General features: G+C 32.4%; 1 protein-coding gene and 1 long non-coding RNA gene across 2 annotated transcripts; one reads left to right on the top strand and one right to left on the bottom strand.

Moving 5' to 3' along the window:
* Positions 1 to 18,014: 18,014 nt before the first annotated feature.
* LOC130962040 (uncharacterized) lies at positions 18,015 to 20,110 on the top strand. Its single transcript, XR_009079699.1, has 3 exons — positions 18,015 to 18,229; positions 18,335 to 18,404; positions 19,874 to 20,110. It is a non-coding gene; the product is annotated as an uncharacterized LOC130962040 (long non-coding RNA).
* LOC130962039 (uncharacterized) lies at positions 19,379 to 20,014 on the bottom strand. The gene is made up of 3 exons (XM_057888126.1): positions 19,861 to 20,014; positions 19,630 to 19,776; positions 19,379 to 19,543 (listed from the first exon to the last, which is right to left on the bottom strand). Exons 1-3 carry the CDS (start codon positions 19,933 to 19,935, stop codon positions 19,397 to 19,399), a joined length of 369 nt encoding a protein of 122 aa, XP_057744109.1. The 5' UTR covers positions 19,936 to 20,014; the 3' UTR covers positions 19,379 to 19,396.
* Positions 20,111 to 20,389: the final 279 nt, after the last annotated feature.

The following is a 20,389-nucleotide window of genomic DNA, read 5'->3' as shown; positions in this document are numbered from 1 at the left end:
TGATATATTTGTACTTGCAATTTTTAAAAGTTATGGGTGCTTTCGAAAGTATTTAAGATTTTTTTTAAATTGGTTTATATTTATCAAAATTAAAAAATCTAATATAACTCTATATAATAATAAATATCGAAAATTACTTTTATTAATTATTAACACCAAATTTCGTTTATTTTTTCATACACATGTTGAAGTCCTCCTATATTTCTAATTTCTCACTCAACCTTCACAAATTCCACGCATAATTGTGTGCATGATCCGGCCCGACCCGAAGATCTGACCCGGTCCCGAACACTTTTAGGGTTAATTTGGTGTGATTTCACCGGGTCTAGGATCCGGTAAGGGTCTTAAAAATAGACCCGGTCATTATTTCGGGTCGGGCCCGGGTCATGGTTCGGGTCACCCGAAATCGGTCCGGTGGCCTGGTCATTATACACAATTAATATTTTGTGTTATTAGTGATGGATGATTGCTATTCTTATGTGGAATTTAAGTATTGTAAACCTTAATATTTTGTGTTATTAGTTATTATAAAACTATAAGTTAATGTTTTATGTTTAAAATGCATAAGATTTTAGACTAATTAATGTATAATATTGTGTTATTTGTATTGATTTAAATATTTGGTGTTATTAGACAATATTAGTATTGATTATGGTTATGCTTTAATTTTAGAGAAGAGTTGGTTCTTGTTATATTTTTCTAAGTGAATTTTACCATGTCAAATAATGGTTGGAATTTTGGAAATTTAGATATTTTCACATGCTAGCTTATAAGAAGGTATCAAGGTAATGTAATGTTAACGGCTCAATTTTCACCCGATTTTTACCCGATATAATCGTGACCCCGAAAGTGTATAGGTTTCATCGGGTTTAGGATCGGATTCAGATCTAATAAATAGGTCCGGTATATATTTCGGATTGGGTCTGGGTCACATCAAACCCGGCTTCACCCGACCTATGCACACCCTAACGGCATATCATACACCCGGTATAAACTTCTTCTATTTGTAAAAATACTAAAAAAATTAAATACAAGAAGATGGGTCTGTTGCTTTTTCATGCTTGAACTAATGGGGATAAGAATCTAATCTTCTTTCAGAATTACAAGTTTAATCTTAAAATACAAGGCAAAGATTAGGTTAGTGTTAAACCAATAATAATATCGAAGCGATCACATTTTACAATTGAGGAATTGTTCATTGTTTCTCATGATTTTTTTTCTGTTGCAAGTGATGTTAATTAATTTATTATATTACTCCCTTTATAATATATAAGAAAATCCAGAGGCCAACACTTTTATTAAAATTTGGCTAATATTTAACTATAAAAAAATAGTAATTTTATACCATTAAAAATATTTATAATGACTAATTAATGATTATAAATTACAAAATTTGCTACTCCATAGCACTCCTTTTGATTATTGTACTGTTATTGGCCTACTAAAATAGAGTAATATTTTATGTTTATTAATCTTGTTAAATGATAATATTTCATTATTCAATAACACATAACAAGTATTTAGACATTTTTGATATAAAAATTCATAATTCTCTTTGTTTTTAATTTTTCAATATTTATATTATATGAAATTCTAAAGTTTAAAAAAATATTTTTTTATTATAGATATGTCTATTATGGTCTTTTTCATTTTTAGAAGATGTTTTACCAAATATAATTATGATATTTGTACTTATTAAAAGTCATTTTTATTTTAATTTTACCAAAATAAACAGAAGTTTGTAGAGAATTAATTTTGTATAATTGATTTTGATTAAAAGTGAGTTAGTATTAACGTAGTTTATGTTTGATAATTTTTATTTAAAATAGATTATAGTAAACTAAATATTGCTCGGATTACATTATTCAAAATCACTTTTAAATAAGAAAATTACAGAAAATGACATGAATTTAAATAATTATTTTATGTTATCTTATAATTTTATTTTAGATATTTAAATAAATTTTAATATTCTTTTAGTACTCTCATACTCTTTAGTATTCTAATAGGATTAATAGAATTATAATACAAAGCAAATCAAATATTTCATACAAAAAAGAAATAACAATAATAGTTAAAAAATTCATATAAACAAAAAATAATAAAAATTTTATAAAAAATAATAATATGCATAAGAGAACATTGAAAAAATATTATAAAAAAAACATATGAAAGAGTGAACGTAAACCTAAAATTTGTAACTTTTAGTAAATATGGCTTAAAAGATAGAAATATATTGAGAAGATAAAAGAGTTGACAAACATAAAAATAAAGCATTGAAAAGACTCAAACGAGACTTTTCTCTTTCTCAAAGCAAAACTAAATACACCCTAAAAAAAGTTGTCTTTTAAAAAATAGTTTTCATAAACTATTTAAAAAAAAGTTTTACTAAACCAAATCTATATCTATCATGAATAATTTGAAATCATGAATAATTTGAAATAAATTAAGACAAACTATTTAGAACCCATCTGAGAAATAGCAGAAGCTACTTTATTTGGCACCATTTTAAAAAAGCTTTTAACTTCTCGAAAAGTTAATTAACGGCCTTTTAAAAAAAAAGTAAAAATATATGACTTTTTCTTTTCGACAAGTCATTCTATCACTTTCATAAAAAAAATTGACTTCAAAACAAAAAAAACTACTTTCGTTAAAAAAATGTTTTCTATTTATGATGGAAATACTGATTCTCCACCACATTTTCATGTAAAATTCTATCTGTTAAAAGCACTAGCATTCCACCATTATTTTTAAGCAATATTCCATTTGCAGGAAGTATTGGCCCTACACCACTATTTTAAAATAATGTTCTATTTGAATTACCTATTGCATGTATTTCTTCTAGTTATTTTTTTTTTTATCATTTTACCACTCTATTTTTATTATTAAATTTGTATTTAACATCTTGTGGTATAAAATCTCAGTTTTAATTTTATTTTTTTCAGGTTGCTATTATTTTTATAGTTAGTTATAGGTTATAGCAAGTTCTTGACCCAGTAAAAGAAAAAGGGGTTCTAATAGGAATAAAAAAAACACCAACAAAATATACATTGACACACGTTTCACATTTATTTTTTATTTTTATCTACTATATCATACATAATAAATAACAAACACTAACTACACAATAATTTTTTTGGCATTTTCATCAAAATTATTGTAAATTAAAAATTACTATTCACCACATACAAGAACCAATTGCCTACAAAATGGAACTAATTGTAATTTTTGAGTTATTTATTCAAACACTACAACTTTAAAATAAGTACTTCTATAACTAAAACTACAAATACAAAACAACTTATTTATAAGTTACTCTTAATAAAAGTTCTTATCCTTTAAACTCTTTTTTAAAAGAACTTATTTAAGTTATTTATCCAAACTAGACCTTAAAAGAACAAATATAAATTCTTCTACTATTTTATCTATCTCATAAAATCGATTAAGTTGTATATTTTTTCGAAAATTTAATTCATAGCAAATGTTTTAAAACAATGCAAACCATCAAACTGTGGTGCCACACTTGGTTTCCTAATGTCCTTGGTTTGTTCTTCCACTACTCTTGTTGTAGACATTGTTTTTTAGATTAGATGCTGAAATGCTTGTAAGTTTCTGTGTTTATAGAAATCTTGATGTTATATTCTAAAATTATATAACATTTCATATGAACATAATTAAATACATATTTTTTTTTTTTACCTTCGCATTATAAAAGAAAAATCCAACTCCGGCAGCATCAGCAGGGAGAGATGCATGGCCATTGGTGTAACGATAGATTGATAGGAAAAAATAAGAGCCTTGTGATGATATTAATATATCCGTGAGTCCAGAGAAAATATTAAGAAGATCAGATCCTTTGTTAATGATGGGAATTTGGGAAGCAAACAATGATTTATAAAAGGACGTAACTGAGTAAAACAAAAAAAGAAAGCATAATGTTTTATCTTATTTTAATTTGATCCATGTGGTAAGGAATTAAATTTAAAAATACTAAAAGATTTGTTTTGTTTTATTCATATTGTAATACATTAGTAATATATGTTATTTTTATTTTTTTAAATTTAAATTTTTAAAGTTAAAAGTACTTTTTTAAATCAACTTTTTTTTTTAAATTAATAATGTGTCAAAATATGAACGAAATAGAGTAAAAACTCTTATCTTTCTTGAAAGATATCTAAAAATTTTTAAATAGTTATTATTTTATAAATTTATTCTGTAGATCAAATTTTAAATTGTGATTTTTAAACATAGTTCAGTTAGAATTTAAAATACTATATATTTAATTAAAATATTCATAGATAATATTTTTTATTTGATAATGATAAAAATATTTTATTCTTATACTTTTAAATATAATTTAATGATAGTATAAATTTTTTTGTTACTGTTTTAAAGATAAAATTAATTTTAGTCTAACAAAATCAAAGTCAAAATTAAGTTAAAATGAAAAAATAATTTGTATCAAATCTAATCGAAAGCAACTAATTTATTCATATCCATTTAACTTTTCCTTAATTTTATCCACCGCTAGCTATTTTAAAAGAGAAAAGCTCAGCATCCATGTATTTTTTACATGGTTGTTAACTAAGTAATTTTCTACACACGCGTCCCCCACTCCTCATTCGTTTGTCAACGTGCTGCAACTTAAAGATTTGCTCAACGTAAACCTTCTGCTGCAACCTCCTCCTTCTCCTTCTTCTTCTCTACTCGCGTTCTTTCTTATTGATCTACATTGCCTTCGTCGTTCTCCTCTGGTCGCGTTCATATTCTCGTTTTCTTATTTCGATCTGGTTACGTTGCATTTATCTTCTTCCTATTCTTCTTCATTTTCTTCTTTGATCTGCACTTCTGAATCGAAACAATAAATGACTCAACTTCAAATCAGGAGAGCGATTTGGATTACTCTTCTGAAACGAATCAAACTGACAAAGTCTGGATTATTCAATTTTGAATCGAATTGAATGGAATGCAATTGCTAATTTGAATTGAATTAAATGGACGGATGTGTACTTAATTGAATTGAATTGATAATATATAAATTGTAGACAGAGTTATTTGAATTTGATTTTATATAATGGATTATGTTTCATTCACTAAGTACTATACAATTGTTTCACTATAAGTAATGTGTTTGGTTCATCATGAGTACTGTGTTCGCGGTTCACCATGAGTACTGTATTCGGTTCATTCTGCAGAAAGCTGTTTAAATTTGATTTTACATAATGGATACAATTGTATTGTGTTCAGTTCACCATGAGTACTATGTTTGGTTCACCATGAGTACTGTGTTCGGTTCATTCTGCACTATTCAAAACTCTTCTTCCTCACCTTCTACTGCTTCTTCACCATAGAGAGAATGAGAAAAAAATACAGCAGCAACAACAACAAAAGAATGACGATGAGGAGAAAACACGTGAAGAAGAAGGAATGCGAAAAAGGAGGAGAAGGAGGAACGCGAAGAAGAAGGCGAAGAAGAAGAAAACGCTCTATGCGTAAACGAGCGTGAAAAGAAGAAGAAGAAGAAACGCGGGAGAAGAAGAAGAAGCGATGGGCAAGAGCGATTTCGTGTGTGTTTGGCGCGTATATTTTATGTTTCATTTAATAGTATTGGATTTTTTTGGTGTTGGGCCAACTTGATTACATGGTTACATCAATGTGTAGCATCCCCCATTTTAAAATGAATCTGAAATCTCTTTTTAAACGCTAAACATGATTAAGATTAGCTGAAAAAAATCAAACCTGACATTTGGTTAACTAAAAATTTGAATTAAGTTAATAAACTAAACTAATTTTAAATAATAAAAATAATTATTAACAAATTACAAAATTAATAAACCGATCATAAAAAAAATTGATTTAATAAATAATTATTTTTTATGTAAAAACTGATTTTTTATTTAAAAATAGTTTTTTCTTTAAAACGAATTTTTTACCTTTAAAACCAAATTTCTCCTTTAAAAATTAATTTTATACAAAACAATTTTAATTTATAAATTAATTTTTGACAATTTAAAAGGAAAAAATCTAGAAAAGCAATTAATAATTTTTTAGAGAGTTAATAATTAAAATAATCCCTAAAAGATACTTCGATTGATCTCTATTTTTGTCTCCAAAAAAAAAATTAATCAAATTCGTTCTCGAAAAATAACAGACCTAATCATCTTAGTCCTTCTGATATTTTTCTAACTGATGGCGTTAACAGAAAATGACGTAGCACGTTACATTACCTTTTAATACATAAAACGACGTCGTTTTTTTTTGTGGATTAGACCAACAAAGGTCTAAACCCAACCCACCAGCTCCAAAAACCCCACCCATTAGCCATCTTCTTCCTTGTTGATTCTCTTCCTCATAACTGAAACTCCATAGCCACCAACTCTTACTTGAATAACCATAGATGTTGTTCTTTCCTGAAACTCTATAGCCACCACAGCATCGTCCTGCTGGCCTTCATCAGTCATCACCACAGTGGTCAAGATTCCATTCTGTTGCTTGCTCTTCTCATCGCCGGATACTTTGCCGCACTCCGCGTCATTTATTCTGATTGTTGCTCTTCCCATCATCGGTGGCTAGGCGGTTTCTTCAGTTCTCCTAGAGATATGCAATTCTCTTACCGAGCTCTGTTAATTCCCTTCCCTTGTCCTCAAGAACAGCTTCTGCCACTAGCGCTTGTTCTGCATGCTCGTCTGTGTCTCCAAAACCTCATATGCCTTTGACACAGTCGATGACCACGACAAACTCGATGTACTTTACCACACCACGCTTAAAGAATATGCAAGAAATTCTTCTCTGCCTGAAGCTTTGGGATTTCACCATAGGATAAGGTGTTTGATAGAATGTGTAACACCCTAGCTTTTAGCACCTCATGATCGTACTAAAAACCCAAGCGTCCTGTACCACTAAACCTTTTTATTTTATACTATTTTTATTTAATATTGAGCCTTTGCGAATACGAATCGAAATTTTAATTAAGAAAACGAAAAAAAAAATTTACTTTTAATCACTTAATCACAAAGATATATATTCACATAGCTTACATATATAGACTTATTCAAAGATTCTCAATTACAACTCCTGCTCCTCTAAAAATCAAAAACAATAAACGGCGAGGGGAAAATAAAATCTAAGACTAAACCAAATACAGGAAATACGAATATATTGGTACATAAAATTTTGTTGCTCAGTCGTGGCTCCGCGCCAAGGATTTCTAAACTGCTGTTGAAAAGAAGGTTTGTAGGGGAGTGAGAACATCGTCATCGCAAGTTCTCAGTACGGAAAAATGAATGCCGAAAAGTAATGAATAAAATTGCGATTAATTAACTTTACTCAGTATAATGATTTTATTAACGTTTGAAAATACTTTTTAATTTTCACTTTAGACAATTAATTGCTTTCTTAAAATTTCTGAAATTAAAACAAGTCTCATTCACATCAAATATTCTTAATCACGTTAATACATAAACTAATGGTACAAGAGAATCAATTGAACACACAAGCAAGACAGAATAAGATAACCAGCACAATCACAGAGAAATACAACAAGCAAACACAACCAAATACAATGCACAAAACAATATGATGCATCTCTATCCCTAGCGCAGGTAATGAGCTCATTTGTCAGTTTTGATCTGCACCCGACGCAATCCTATCTTTTACCTTGCTTCGGTTACCTTATCGATTCGTGAGTGTTGCACTTTTTGATTTAACAATTTTGCTTTACCCTTTTCTTCAAAAGCTCCTAGTTATAAATATTTTTCACTATATCATATATGAAATTTTACTTTTAAAGGTCGTAATACTTCACCACCTCTGTCTTATGACTTAAGCATAAGGCTCTGTGTGGTAGGGTGTTACATTATGGTATAAGAACAGTTCGTTTCTATAGAGCCTGATGGACGCACTGACTATGCTTCTTGCATACTCTGAGTGTGTGTTAATGTGCTAATAGGATATCTAACTGATATATATGGCATAAATGTTCATGCGCATGTATTTGGGACTTTGAAGCACTAGACTTTCGATATTGAGACTGATCAACTTGATATCGATTGTTTGGTGTATATAAGAACCAGATGGTGCCTCATGGACGCGATCGAGGCCATGGGAGAGGTCGTACTAGCACTCAGGAACCGAAAACCAACACGAATAACCCGGTGAACTTTATGGCGGCATTGGAGAATATGGCTGCTGCTATGCAGGCCACTGCTGAGGCGCTTGGGCATCAAATGAAAAATAATGGTAATGGAGAAATGGCGAAAACGGGCCGATGACGTTGTCAGCATTCCTAAAAGTTAACCCGCCGATTTTTAGGGGAACCACCAATCCGACTGAAGCCGATAACTTGTTTCAGGCCATGAAGCGAGCACTGCAAGCACAGCTAGTGCCTGAAGAGCAGTGTGTCGAGTTTGCTACCTATCAGCTCACTGGAAAAGCATTGCATTGGTGGCAGGGTACACGACACCTCCTGCAGCAGAGTGATGACCCTATCTCCTGGGATTCTTTCCAGATATAATTTTATAAAAAGTACTTTCCAAATTCTGTCAGGATGGCAAAGAAACTTGAGTTACTGTAGTTGAAGCAGGGTGATATGTTCATGTCTGAATATACTAACAAATTTGAGGAACTATGCCGATTTTTCCGTATCTGTTAGGGTCCTCTTGGGGACTTTGAGGAGTGAAAGTGTATTAAGTACAAAGGAGGACTCCGAAGCGATATCTTAAGCTCACTGGGGCCAATAGAGATCAAGACTTTCTTAGAGTTGCTGAGGACTGCGTGAGAAAGGTGGCTGCAGAGAAAGGGAGTCATAGGGTATCTTTTCAGCAGAACCAAAGGAGAAGCTTTGCTCCTATGGGTTAGACTTTCAAGCGGGGAAGCTTTGTACCACAGCAGGCTCAGCGTCAGACTAACTTTAGAAGGCCTAACAACAACAATTACCTAGGGAGAAGATTTGGAAAGCAACCTCTGAATGAGCAAGCTTATGCTAGATGTGGAAGTCATCATCCAGGTGCTTTGTGTAAAGCTGGTTGGGACTTGTGCTATTCATGTGGAAAGGCGGGGCATAAAGCCTCAAACTGTTAGGAGAAGAAGAGGCAAGGTACTAGGAGAGCACAGCAGCCTGGTCGGGTGTTCACTACCTCAGTTGTAGGTGCCGATGGGTCTGATACGTTTATTCGAGGTAAATGTGAAATAGCTAGTGAAACTTTGATTGCTTTATTTGATTCTGGAGCTACTCATTCATTCATAGCATTTGAGAAGGCTATTGAATTAGAGTTGAAGATAGTTGTGTTAGATTATGATCTGAATGTGCATAATGCTACTTCGGAAGCCGTTGTGACTAGGTTAGGCTATCCACAAGTGTCATTCCGAATGAAACAGAGAAAGATTTTGTCTATCATTTGATTTGTTTACCAATGACTAGTCTGGATCTCATTTTGGGACTGGATTGGTTATCTAAGAATCATGTTTTACTTGACTGTTCTGAGAAGTCATTGTATTTTATGCTGGGCGGAATGGCCGGTTGTAGTGAATAGCTACTATTTGAACTCTATGACAGTAAGCTGTTTTGGATATGAATGTCAAAGTGTTATGCTATTAACTGCGGGTGTTTCGGGGGAGGAACAAAGCTTAGAGCAAACTCCAGTTGTTTGTGAATTTCCTGAGGTATTTTTGGATGACATTGATGAATTCCCTCCTGCCCGAGAGGTCGAATTTGCGATTGAGTTGATGCCTGGAACAGGTCCGATCTCGATTGCCCCTTATAGAATGTCGCCTTTAGAAATGGCCGAGCTCAAGACTCAGTTGCAAGATTTAATGGGTAAACGCTTCATCCGACCAAGTATTTCTCCATAGGGAGCGTCGATGTTGCTAGCAAAGAAGAAGGACGGGGGTATGCGGCTGTGTGTTGATTACTGGCAATTGAACAAAGTCACCATAAAGAATAAATACTCGTTACCGAGGATTGACGATCTAATGGACCAGTTACAGGGAGCTGTATTTTTCTCAAAACTAGACTTGCGATCTGGTTATCACCAGATAAGGGTTAGAGATGAGGATATTCCAAAGATATCCTTTGGGTTGATGAACGCTCCTGCGGTGTTCATGGATTACATGAACAGAATCTTTCGTCTGTTTTTTGGATAAATTTGTTGTCGTTTTTATCGATGATATACTGATTTATTCTAAGAATGAAGAAGAACATGCGGATCACTTGCGAACTATGTTACAAATCTTAAAGGAGAGAAAAATTGTACGCTAAGTTATCTAAATGCGAGTTCTGGAAGAGCGAGGTGAAGTTTGTTGGCCATGTAGTGAGTAAACATGAGGATAGCAGTAGATCCTTCTAAGGTGGAAGTAGTGATGGAATGGGGGCGACCGACCTCAGTAACTGAGATCAGGAATTTTCTGGGTTTAGCTGGCTATTATCGGAGATTCATCAAAGGCTTTTCTCAAATAGCTTTGTCATTGACAAAGTTAACGCACAAAGATGTGCCATTTGTCTGGACTTTTGAGTGTGAGGAGAGTTTTCAAGTGCTGAAGCAAAAGTTGATCATTGCACCTGTATTGGTGTTGCCTGAGCCAAATGAACCATTTGATGTATACTGTAATGCCTCACTAAAGGGCCTGGGGTGCGTGTTGATGCAGCACCGTAATGTGGTGGCGTATGCCTCACAACAGTTGAGACCTCATAAAGTTAATTATCCGACGCACGACCTGCAACTTGCTGTGGTTGTGTTTGCATTGAAAGTATGGAGGCATTACCTCTATGGGGTTAAATTCCAAGTTTTCTCTAATCATAAGAGCTTGAAATATCTCTTTGATCAGAAAGAGCTTAATATGCGGCAGAAGAGGTGGATGAAGTTACTGAAGGACTATGATTTTGACCTGAATTACCATCCGGGAAAAGCAAATGTTGTGGCGGGTGCCTTAAGTCAGAAATCGTTGTGTGCTGCTTGGATGATACTTTGAGAAAAGGAGTTACTTAAAGAATTTGAGAGTCTGAAGATAGGTGTTCAAGAAGTGTCCGGAACTGTATGCTTAAGTCAATTACAAATTTCCAATGACTTTAAGTCCATGATTGAAGAAGCTCAACAATACAAAAAGGAATTACAGAAGGTATGTCCGCTAATTAAGCAAAGGAAGCGATGGAGAGTATGATGGGACGATGACGGGTTATGGAGGTTTAAGGGTAGAATCTGTGTATCGAATGTTGGGACCTTACGGCAAGATATCTTGAGGGAAGCACATAAAAGCAAGTTTTCGATTCATCCGGGAAGTACTAAGATGTATCATGACTTAAAAGCTATGTTCTGGTGGCCCGGTATGAAAAATGATGTGGCAGAACATGTTTCAAAGTGCTTAACTTGTTAGAAAGTGAGGATTGAACACCAGACACCTTCCGGTACTTTGCAACCTTTAGTTAGTGTTTGTTTTGAGGAACTGAGACAGAGACTGAAAGATTGAAACTCAATATCATGTTTGTTGGTTCAGAGACTGGTACTGAAATTTCTATCTCTATCTCCAAAATTTCAGCATTTCAGTACCTCCAAAAAGTAGGGACACAAGGGACTAAAGTTTTTAGAGATGGATACTGAAACTTTAATAATATTTTTATACCTAAAATACCCTCATTTCAATTAATTAATTCTAATTTTATCCTTTGTGCAAATTAAATTAGAGTTTCACTCTTGTTTCAATATCTATCTCCCATTTTGCACCAAACAGAATACTGAGATTTATTTCAGTCTCTGTCTCTTACTTTCTGTCTCTCAGTCTCAGTCTTTCCATCTCTGTCTCTCCACCAAACGCTACCTTAGAGATTTTGCAATGGAAATGGGAGAGCATTGCGATGGACTTTGCGTCAGGATTGCCAAGAACTAGAGCCAATTTTGATGCTGTATGGGTGATTGTGGATTGACTGACGAAGTCGGCTCACTTTTTACCCTTTTGGATGAACTATACCCTTGAGGAGCTAGCACGTTTATACATAAAGGAGATTGCGAGACTTCATGGTGTGCCTACCACTATAATTTTTGATAGAGATCCTCATTTCACTTCAAGGTTCTGGGATGCATTTTAGAGAGCTTTTGGAACCCGATTAAGCTTGAGTATAGCTTACCATCCTAAAACAGATGGTCAATCTAAGAGGACGATCCAAACTCTAGAATATATGTTGAGGGCTTGTGTTTTGGACCAGCCGGCGAGCTGGAATCGGTACATGTCGCTGGTGGAGTTTGCATATAATAACAGCTACCATGCGAGCATCGGAATGGCTCCGTACGAGGCTCTGTATGGGAGGAAGTGTCAATCTCCGGTATGCTGGTATGAAGCTGGGGAGAAGAATTTGTTGGGACCAGAGTTAGTCGCTGAAACCACTGAACAGATTAAGAAATCCGAAACTGAATGCTTACTGCTCAAACCGTCAGAAAAGCTATGTTGATCAAAGGTGACAGCCTTTAAAGTTTGAGGAAGAAGAACATAATTCCTAAAGGCTACACCAGCAACCAGAGTAAGTAGAGCAATTAAAACAAAGAAAACTAAATCCTCGTTATATCGGTCCATTTTAGATTCTAAAGGAGATTGGACCAGTAGCATACAGAATTGCCTTATCGCCGCATCCTTCGAACCTGCATGACGTGTTTCACGTATCGCAGCTTCGAAAGTATCCTCCTGATGTCAATCATGTCTTGGAACTTGAATCGGTTCAAATAAGAAAATATTTGACACTTCAAGTAAATTTGGTCAGAATTGACGACACCAGCATTAAACGGTTGCGCGGAAAGGAAGTTGTGTTAGTCAAAGTTGTATGGACTCGGGCTGGTATTGAAGAGCACACGTGGAAACTTGAATCGGAGATGTAAACAAGCTACCCACACCTATTCTCAGGTAACTAAATTCGAATTTTGTTGGCAAAATTCTTATTTAGGTGGGTAGAATGTAAAACCTGGATAATTAATAAATAATTAACTCCTAAATTAATATTTATTCTAGAAAATTAAAAAATAAAATTTTATAGTTTAATGTGATAGAGCTAATTAAAAATATAATTTTGAAACTAATTTTAAAAAATTTGGCCCACAATTGAGCCAAACGGATCGAACTAGTCGAACCGGGCCCAAAACGGGCCCGTTGGCCCAACTAACCCACTTAACTTAGGGAGCTTCAGTTCACTCTCTCTTTCTCTCATTCAGCAAACATGCAAGGGAAGAACACTCTTCCAAAAACATAAACCCTCACTTGATAATCAAATTCACATAACTTTTGATCCGGAACTCCGAATCGTCGCATCGTTTGCGGCCACACGACTGTAGTATTGAGCTCTACAAAGCACAGTACATTATAAGGTATTAAAATCACTTCTATATTTTAGTTTTTTCCTCCCTAAATTTTGAATTGAATGACCAATTATGTTGAGAATTGTTTAATTTTGGTGTCTAGGTTCGAATTAGCTTGTGGGTTTTATTGAGTGTGGCTCACTTGAGTTGTGGGCAAGGTAAGAACCCTAATCCTCTTGTGAAATTGTTGAAATTTTAAGTTTAGAGATTAATTATAGTGATATATGTAGTTTAGATTGAATGTTGTTGGTAAGAAAATCAATTGGTGGTCAAAACTTATGATGTTAGAGCTTAATTGAGATCTTGGAAGCTTGAAGTAGATTTTTTATGCTGAAAAATCTATTTGGGAGGTGTTGAGCCTTGAAAGCTTGAGGAAAAAGTGAATTAGAAGTGTTTTGGGTTTGATCGGGGAATCGAACAAGGTATGGTTTCGATTTCTCATATTTAAAATGTAATATAATGTGAAAACTTAGGCTAGTGGCCCTAGGATAGGAATTGAATTTGTGATTTTGTTGATTGGTTGTGGTGGATTGCATTATTATGTATGTGGTTAGTGATTATTGGAGGTTGTGATGGAAGCTTGTATGTATGATATATGTGACTTGGTTTGCGTACGCGAAGTCCTGTTTTTTTTTTTTTTCCAAATTTTGATTTTTGATTTTTAAGGCATTCCTCTAGCTTTCAAAACCTTATTTTCTCTTATTTAAATCCTGGTAGATGGATTTTGGATAATAAAGTATAGTGAGGGCTGTGAGGAAAGTAACTTGTGGATGAAGTAAGACATGAATTAAGGATGAATCATGATTGATGATGATTATATGAGTTTGCTTATGATGATGGTGGAAGTGCTGTTTATGTGATGAGCCAAATAGCTGTATATGATAATGAATTATGGTTGGTTGTGGATTATGCTATGAGTTGGATGACTGTATTAATATTGAATTATGGCTGAGCATGAATATGTATTATTATTGATTGATAATGTGATTGTTACACTTCCAAATATCTGAGATACGAGTTTCCCTGAGTGAAAGCAGTGGCTAGCCATCACGTGCTCCATGTTGAGACTCGATACTCAACTGACCCTATGTCATAAGTGTGATCGGACACTATGAAAGTTCCAGATGAGTTCACCCCCCGTGGATAAACACCGGTGTAGGTGTTATATGATTATGATTGAGAATTACTCGAGTTAAGGATGCACGATAGAGGGACAGTCCAATGGTTAGCTACCAGAACTTGTCGGGTTAGCTTTATAACCGACAGATGAGACTCATAAGCCAATAGGACAGGCATGTATCATATGCATCTATATGTTTATTTTGTGTGTTTTGTTTGAAATGACTAATTGATTGCATCACTACTTGCCACTTCTTTATCTGCTGCATATGCTTTTTCTACCTGTGATTTTCTTGTATGTAATAGTGTTTATAACAACTGATTCTGGTGGCGGTTGGGAGGTTCGGAGAAGTTGGATTGGGGAGCATTAGATAATCAGAAGACCCTTAGCTAGTTGCCTATTTCATTTCATGGTTTAGTTATGTTTATAAGATTTAATTATATATCAGAAGTTCTAGGATTGCCTTTGACTTTCCCAGAACATTATATGTTAGATATGTGGGCATTGTTACCATGCTGAGAACCTGCGGTTCTCACCCCATGCGGATTTTATGGTTTTTAGATGCAGGACGTGAGGCTCCTCGCTGAGGCAGCCTCGCTGAGGCATTCAGCGAAGCTTCTGATTATATGTACTTATATAGATACTTACTATTTCCACTGATTATATATATATATATGATGTATTAACTTCCTCTTAGAGGCTATTTTGGAGACACAGGTTCTGTAACTCTTTATTTTAGGTTTCTTTTGAGTTTTCCTATATATATATATGTGCTCGGCCAGTTATTTTCGTGAACCGAGTCTTGAGCTTTGTTATTTGTATTTTGACACTCTTTCATATCTATTCATGTTAGCCTATATTTTACCTTACTTTGCTTACCTTATCAATTCATGAGTATTGCGCTTTTTGATTTAACGATTTTGCTTTACCCTTTTCTTCAAAGGCTCCTAGTTATAAATCTTTTTCATTATATCATATATAAAATTTTACTTTTAGAGGTCGTAATACCTCACTACATCTGTCTTATGACTTAAGCATAAGGTTCTGTGTGGTAGGGTGTTACATTATTATCAGTTATCTTTTTCCCGCATAATTTCATTTGTGAGGTAATTCGAAACATTACTGAATTATATTCATTTATGGATTTAAATCTTGTAGATGCAAGTGCGTCCATTCATATCGGACTTGAGGAAGTATCACTGTCTTTTGTTGATTATATCTTTCTTCAAGGTTCTTCCACAGATCTGCAGGATTTTTTAGTGTGGGATATTCATTTTTCAATCCTTCGTCAAGATGACGACGAAGAAAGATCATGACTTTGGCTTTAGCCTTATGGGATGCATTATTTTTAGTCTTAATAGTATCTCCAAGATCTATTAAATCAAGATGAATTTCAGCATCTAATATCCGTGATAAGTAATTGTTTTCAGATATATCAAGAACATTAAATTCAAGATAAAAAGTTTTGACATAATAAAAATTTATTACCTGAGTCTTTCTAAATTTTGAACAGAGTTTCGTACTGATAACGTGTTATCAAATAAATAAATAAAGAAGAGAAAATAAATATAAAATAAAAAAAGTATAAATGGAAGACTATAGTATTAACGTTCACCAATACTATTATCTCACTATAACAGAAGTGATTCATATATTTATTAGTATTATATATATTGCAACTTAAACTCACTTGAGGCTTTGTCCTCTATTTATACATGCAACAAATTTAAATATTTAAATTTCATTATATCTTAATTTGTATTGAGAAGTTAAATTCTTCAATGTTAAAAAGTTCGACTGCGCGCATTAATAAACATCCATTCTTATCATAACAAATTTTGATTATTTAAGTGTACTTTTAAAGGTTTTGAGATTGATAGGGCAAATTTTTAAAAAAATTAAAAATAAATATAAAATATATTTAAAAATTACATAATCTTTCTGGAACGGTTACATAATCTTTCTTTTCTTGATAATTGACATAGTCATATCATTGACGCATGTCCACGAGAATGTATTCAACCTTCTCTTAATCCCTTTCACTATATTAAATTGACTATGGTCCAAAATTCCAAAAAACTTGACATAAAAAATCTTAATAAATAAAAGATAAAAATTTAGTTTCCATCTTTTTATACTAGACAGTATAATGATAATAAAGCTTACATGTAGAATAAAAATAAAATTTTAAATAAATTATCTGGAAAATAAAGATTAAATAATTTATTTAAAAGTATTTTATTAATAAATATTTTAAACTTTATCTCTTTCTAATAGCAAATAATAAAAAAAAAGAGAAGTAACATAAGAGAAGTAACTCTTCTTTCCTTTGTAGATTGTACCGTAACTGTTCAACGTTGACAACATTTTTATCGCTCTTTTCGCTCTTTTTTTTTTTTTTGATTATACTACTGTGCTGAAAGAAAAATTTTTCTGTTGGTGCTGAAAGTACGTGGCATAAGAGAAGAAGGAACGTGTGTTTAGGTTGTTGCTAAAGTCTCGGACAATTCTTGCATGATAGTAGAGTGTGATGTACGAGGATTAAGTATAATAATTAATGAATTGATGAAAAAAATGTGTTAATGATGGTGATTATAGTATTAAGCTTTTTTTTAGGATCCATAAAATATTTAGGCTCACAATAAGATTTGAGTTTTTTGATTGTATTATTGAATAAAGTTAAAGTGAGTAAAATATATGACGGATTGAATTGGCTATGGAGTTATAGATGAATTTTTATGTAAATATACTTTTGGAAGTATTTTTTGTTGAGTTGTTAACTTTTGGTCAATTTGACATAGTATGCATTTCATTTATCTGTTCATTGAGGGTGATACTAATTGTTAATTTAGTTATTGAAATTGTCATGACAAAAAAAAAAAAATTGTAAAAAAAATTTATTATTACTAAGTGTATGTTTAGATTAAAGTTTGTAGACAAAAAATTGATGTTGATTAAAAGTGAGTTGGAATTAGATGGTTTATGTTTGGAAAGTTTTTATATCAAAATAGATTGTAGTAAATTAAATGTCGTTTGAATTATATTACTCAAAATTAATTTTAGATAAAAATTATTAAAAAGACATGAATTTAAATAGTTATTTAATATTATCTTATCTTTATATTTTAGATATTTAAATTAATTTTATTAATCAAGTGAATAATAAAAATTAATATTTACTTATTGAATTAAAATTAGCATAAGAAATTGACAAAATATATTTTATATCAAAAACATAAATAATATATAAAAATATATTTCATTAAATTAGATTACTCATGATTTATTTAGTATTATTTTAGATTATAAATTTTTTATTGGTATGATTTTATTGTTTGTTATAATTAATTTTTTATTTATTTTATTCTTTTTACTAGAGTGAATAATTTATATTATAAAAAAATTACAATAATAAATATAATATACAACTATTACAATTACAAGTTTTAACCGAGCTAAACAAATAAAAAAATGTGTACATATCAAAAATAAAGTAAAACAACAATTGGAAATTGAAGAAAAGCAAAGGTAAAAGTAAGTTCATACTTCATATGAGAGTTTCACGCTTCATGTAAGAGACATCAGCATTCCTTACTCTCCAGATGCAGCAGACAAGGTTCGCAGCAAGCTCCTTCTTCCTTCCAGATTCAAAGACTCCATTAAAGATAACCACCATCTCCATGGCTCCATTCCTACAAGATCCCATGCGCCAACCACGCTTTGACATCCCCACAGGCAATGGTGTACCGATTCTTCCATAGTATCACAAATCAGACAGGTAGGGTTTATGTTTTTGAAATCTTGAATTAAGATTTTCCTTTATCGGGATCCCTTCATGTAAAGTCTTTCACAAAAAATTCTTAACTTTGGGGGTATTTTTCAGGTTCCAAAACTGGAACACTACTTCATATCCTGAAGCCACCGAATATTCTCCAGATTTCTCCTTTTAGCAGGTAATTTTATCTTCACCTTGTTGTATAGGAGTTTCTAGTATTGCTCCGGAAGTCCCCAGAGTTGAATCCAAACAGGGACAAGAGAGAATTCCTCTTCTATGATCTGTTATGTGCTCTGTTATGCCCAAATAGAACCTTAATTTTCTTTTGTGTGATTAATCGTTGATACTAAGAATGAACTAATTAACATTCTGGAGCCCTAATTTGTTTCTGGTTTGCTTGTCATTTGAGCCTAATTAAAAGATAGGGTATGGGTGGAGGAAGGCCTTAGTTTGCTTCTGTTATGCTTGCAATTTAGGTTCACTGATCTATCTTCGTTAAGCACAGCCATGCATATGATAGCTTGCAGTTCTTGATTTTTCGTTTGATCATTTTTGGATCTTGAACATAACGCGTTTCAAATGCCTAACAGCTTGTAATATGTGCACTGTGTAAAACGATTTGTGCATTTTTATAGGCTATTTTCCTTAAAATTGCTTGCATATTTGGTGTTGCAAGATTTGCCAATATAGGTAGAAGATGATGATAGGTGTAATCCATTATATAGAACAAGCAATTGAAGGAGTTCTATTAGAACCTTAGATTTTATTGTTGTAGGCAAAATCATTATAAAAACAAATAATGTCGATTGAAAAATAATATAATTTACCATCCGCTATAGTGTTGAGGGGTAGTCATTGAAGTTTTTCCTGATTTGGACCGTGAAAAATTGTTGGTCCAGACTATAGAGTATGATGGTTGTATAAACTCAGTTACATCATAAAATTTCATTTTTTTTTCAATTTTCCCGGTTAATTAAGTCTGTTGTAGCATGCAATGTTGTTACGTTTAACAATTAAGGATGGTTTACAGTGCAAATTAACCATGTGTCTATGTCTATCTTGAATGATTTGAAATAAATTGAGACAAATTAGTTAAAAAAACAAATATGAATTCTTCTACTGTTTTATTCAACTCATAGAATCAGTTAAGTTGTACATCTTTCAGAGGATTTAATTCATAACAAATGTTTCAAAACAATGCAAACCATCAAACTGTGGTGCCACACTTGGTTTCCTACTGGCCTTGGTTTGTTCTTCCACTACTCTTGTAGTAGATATTGTTTCTTGATTAGATGCTGAAATCCCTCTTGCAAGTTTCTGCGTTCATAGAAACCTTATGTTACTTTTTGGAATTATATAACACTTTATATGAACAAAAATAAATACATATCTTTTTCTTTTACCTTGTTCATAACAAATGTTTCAAAACAACGCAAACCATCAAACTGTGGTGCCACACTTGGTTTTCTAATGGCCTTGGTTTGTTCTTCCACCACTCTTGTTGTAGATATTGTTTCTTGATTAGATGCTGAAATTCTTCTTGCATGGTCCTGCGTTCATAGAAACTTTGATGTTACTTTTTGGAATTATATAACATTTTATATGAACATAAATAATAGATATCTTTTTCTTACCTTTGCATTATAGAAGAAGAATCCAACTCCGGCAGCTACAGCAGGGAGAGATGCATAAATCTTTCGCATGGCCATTGGTGTAACAATAGATTGATAGAAAAGAATAAGAGCCTTGTGATGATGAGTATATATATATGTATATACGAGTCCAGAGAGAATATTAAGAAGATCAGATACTTTGCTAGTGAAAGGAAGCAATCAATGGTTTATATAGGGACCTAAGTCACCTAACGGGTAAAAACAAAAAAGGAAAGAAAAAGGAGATAGCATGGTATTTTATCTTATTTTAATTTAATCCAATCAAAACAGTCTAATAGATTTGTTCCAAAAACAAATAAAAGATTTGTTCTGTTTTATTCATATTGTAATACTTTAGTAATGTAGGTTATTTTTATTTTTAAGCTTAAATTTTCTGAATTTAAAAACATTTTTTCAAATCAACTTTTTTTTTTTTCAAAATTAATGATATGTCAAAATATGAACGAAATAGAGTAAATTTTTTTTATCTTTTTTATTATGTATCTAAGAA

The sequence above is a fragment of the Arachis stenosperma genome, chromosome 2, assembly GCF_014773155.1.
Source record: "Arachis stenosperma cultivar V10309 chromosome 2, arast.V10309.gnm1.PFL2, whole genome shotgun sequence".
Classification (NCBI taxonomy): Eukaryota; Viridiplantae; Streptophyta; class Magnoliopsida; order Fabales; family Fabaceae; genus Arachis; species Arachis stenosperma.
This window is presented reverse-complemented; position numbering and strand designations above follow the sequence as displayed.

Excerpts from the sequence above, each read along its gene's own strand:
- LOC130962039 (XM_057888126.1), bottom strand. The coding sequence starts at position 19,935 with ATGGCCATGCGAAAGATTTATGCATCTCTCCCTGCTGTAGCTGCCGGA. Across the intron at positions 19,777-19,860 it reads TCTTCTTCTATAATGCAAAG|GACCATGCAAGAAGAATTTC; the intron begins GTAAGAAAAAGA and ends CTATGAACGCAG. Across the intron at positions 19,544-19,629 it reads AAACATTTGTTATGAACAAG|AAACTTGCAAGAGGGATTTC; the intron begins GTAAAAGAAAAA and ends CTATGAACGCAG.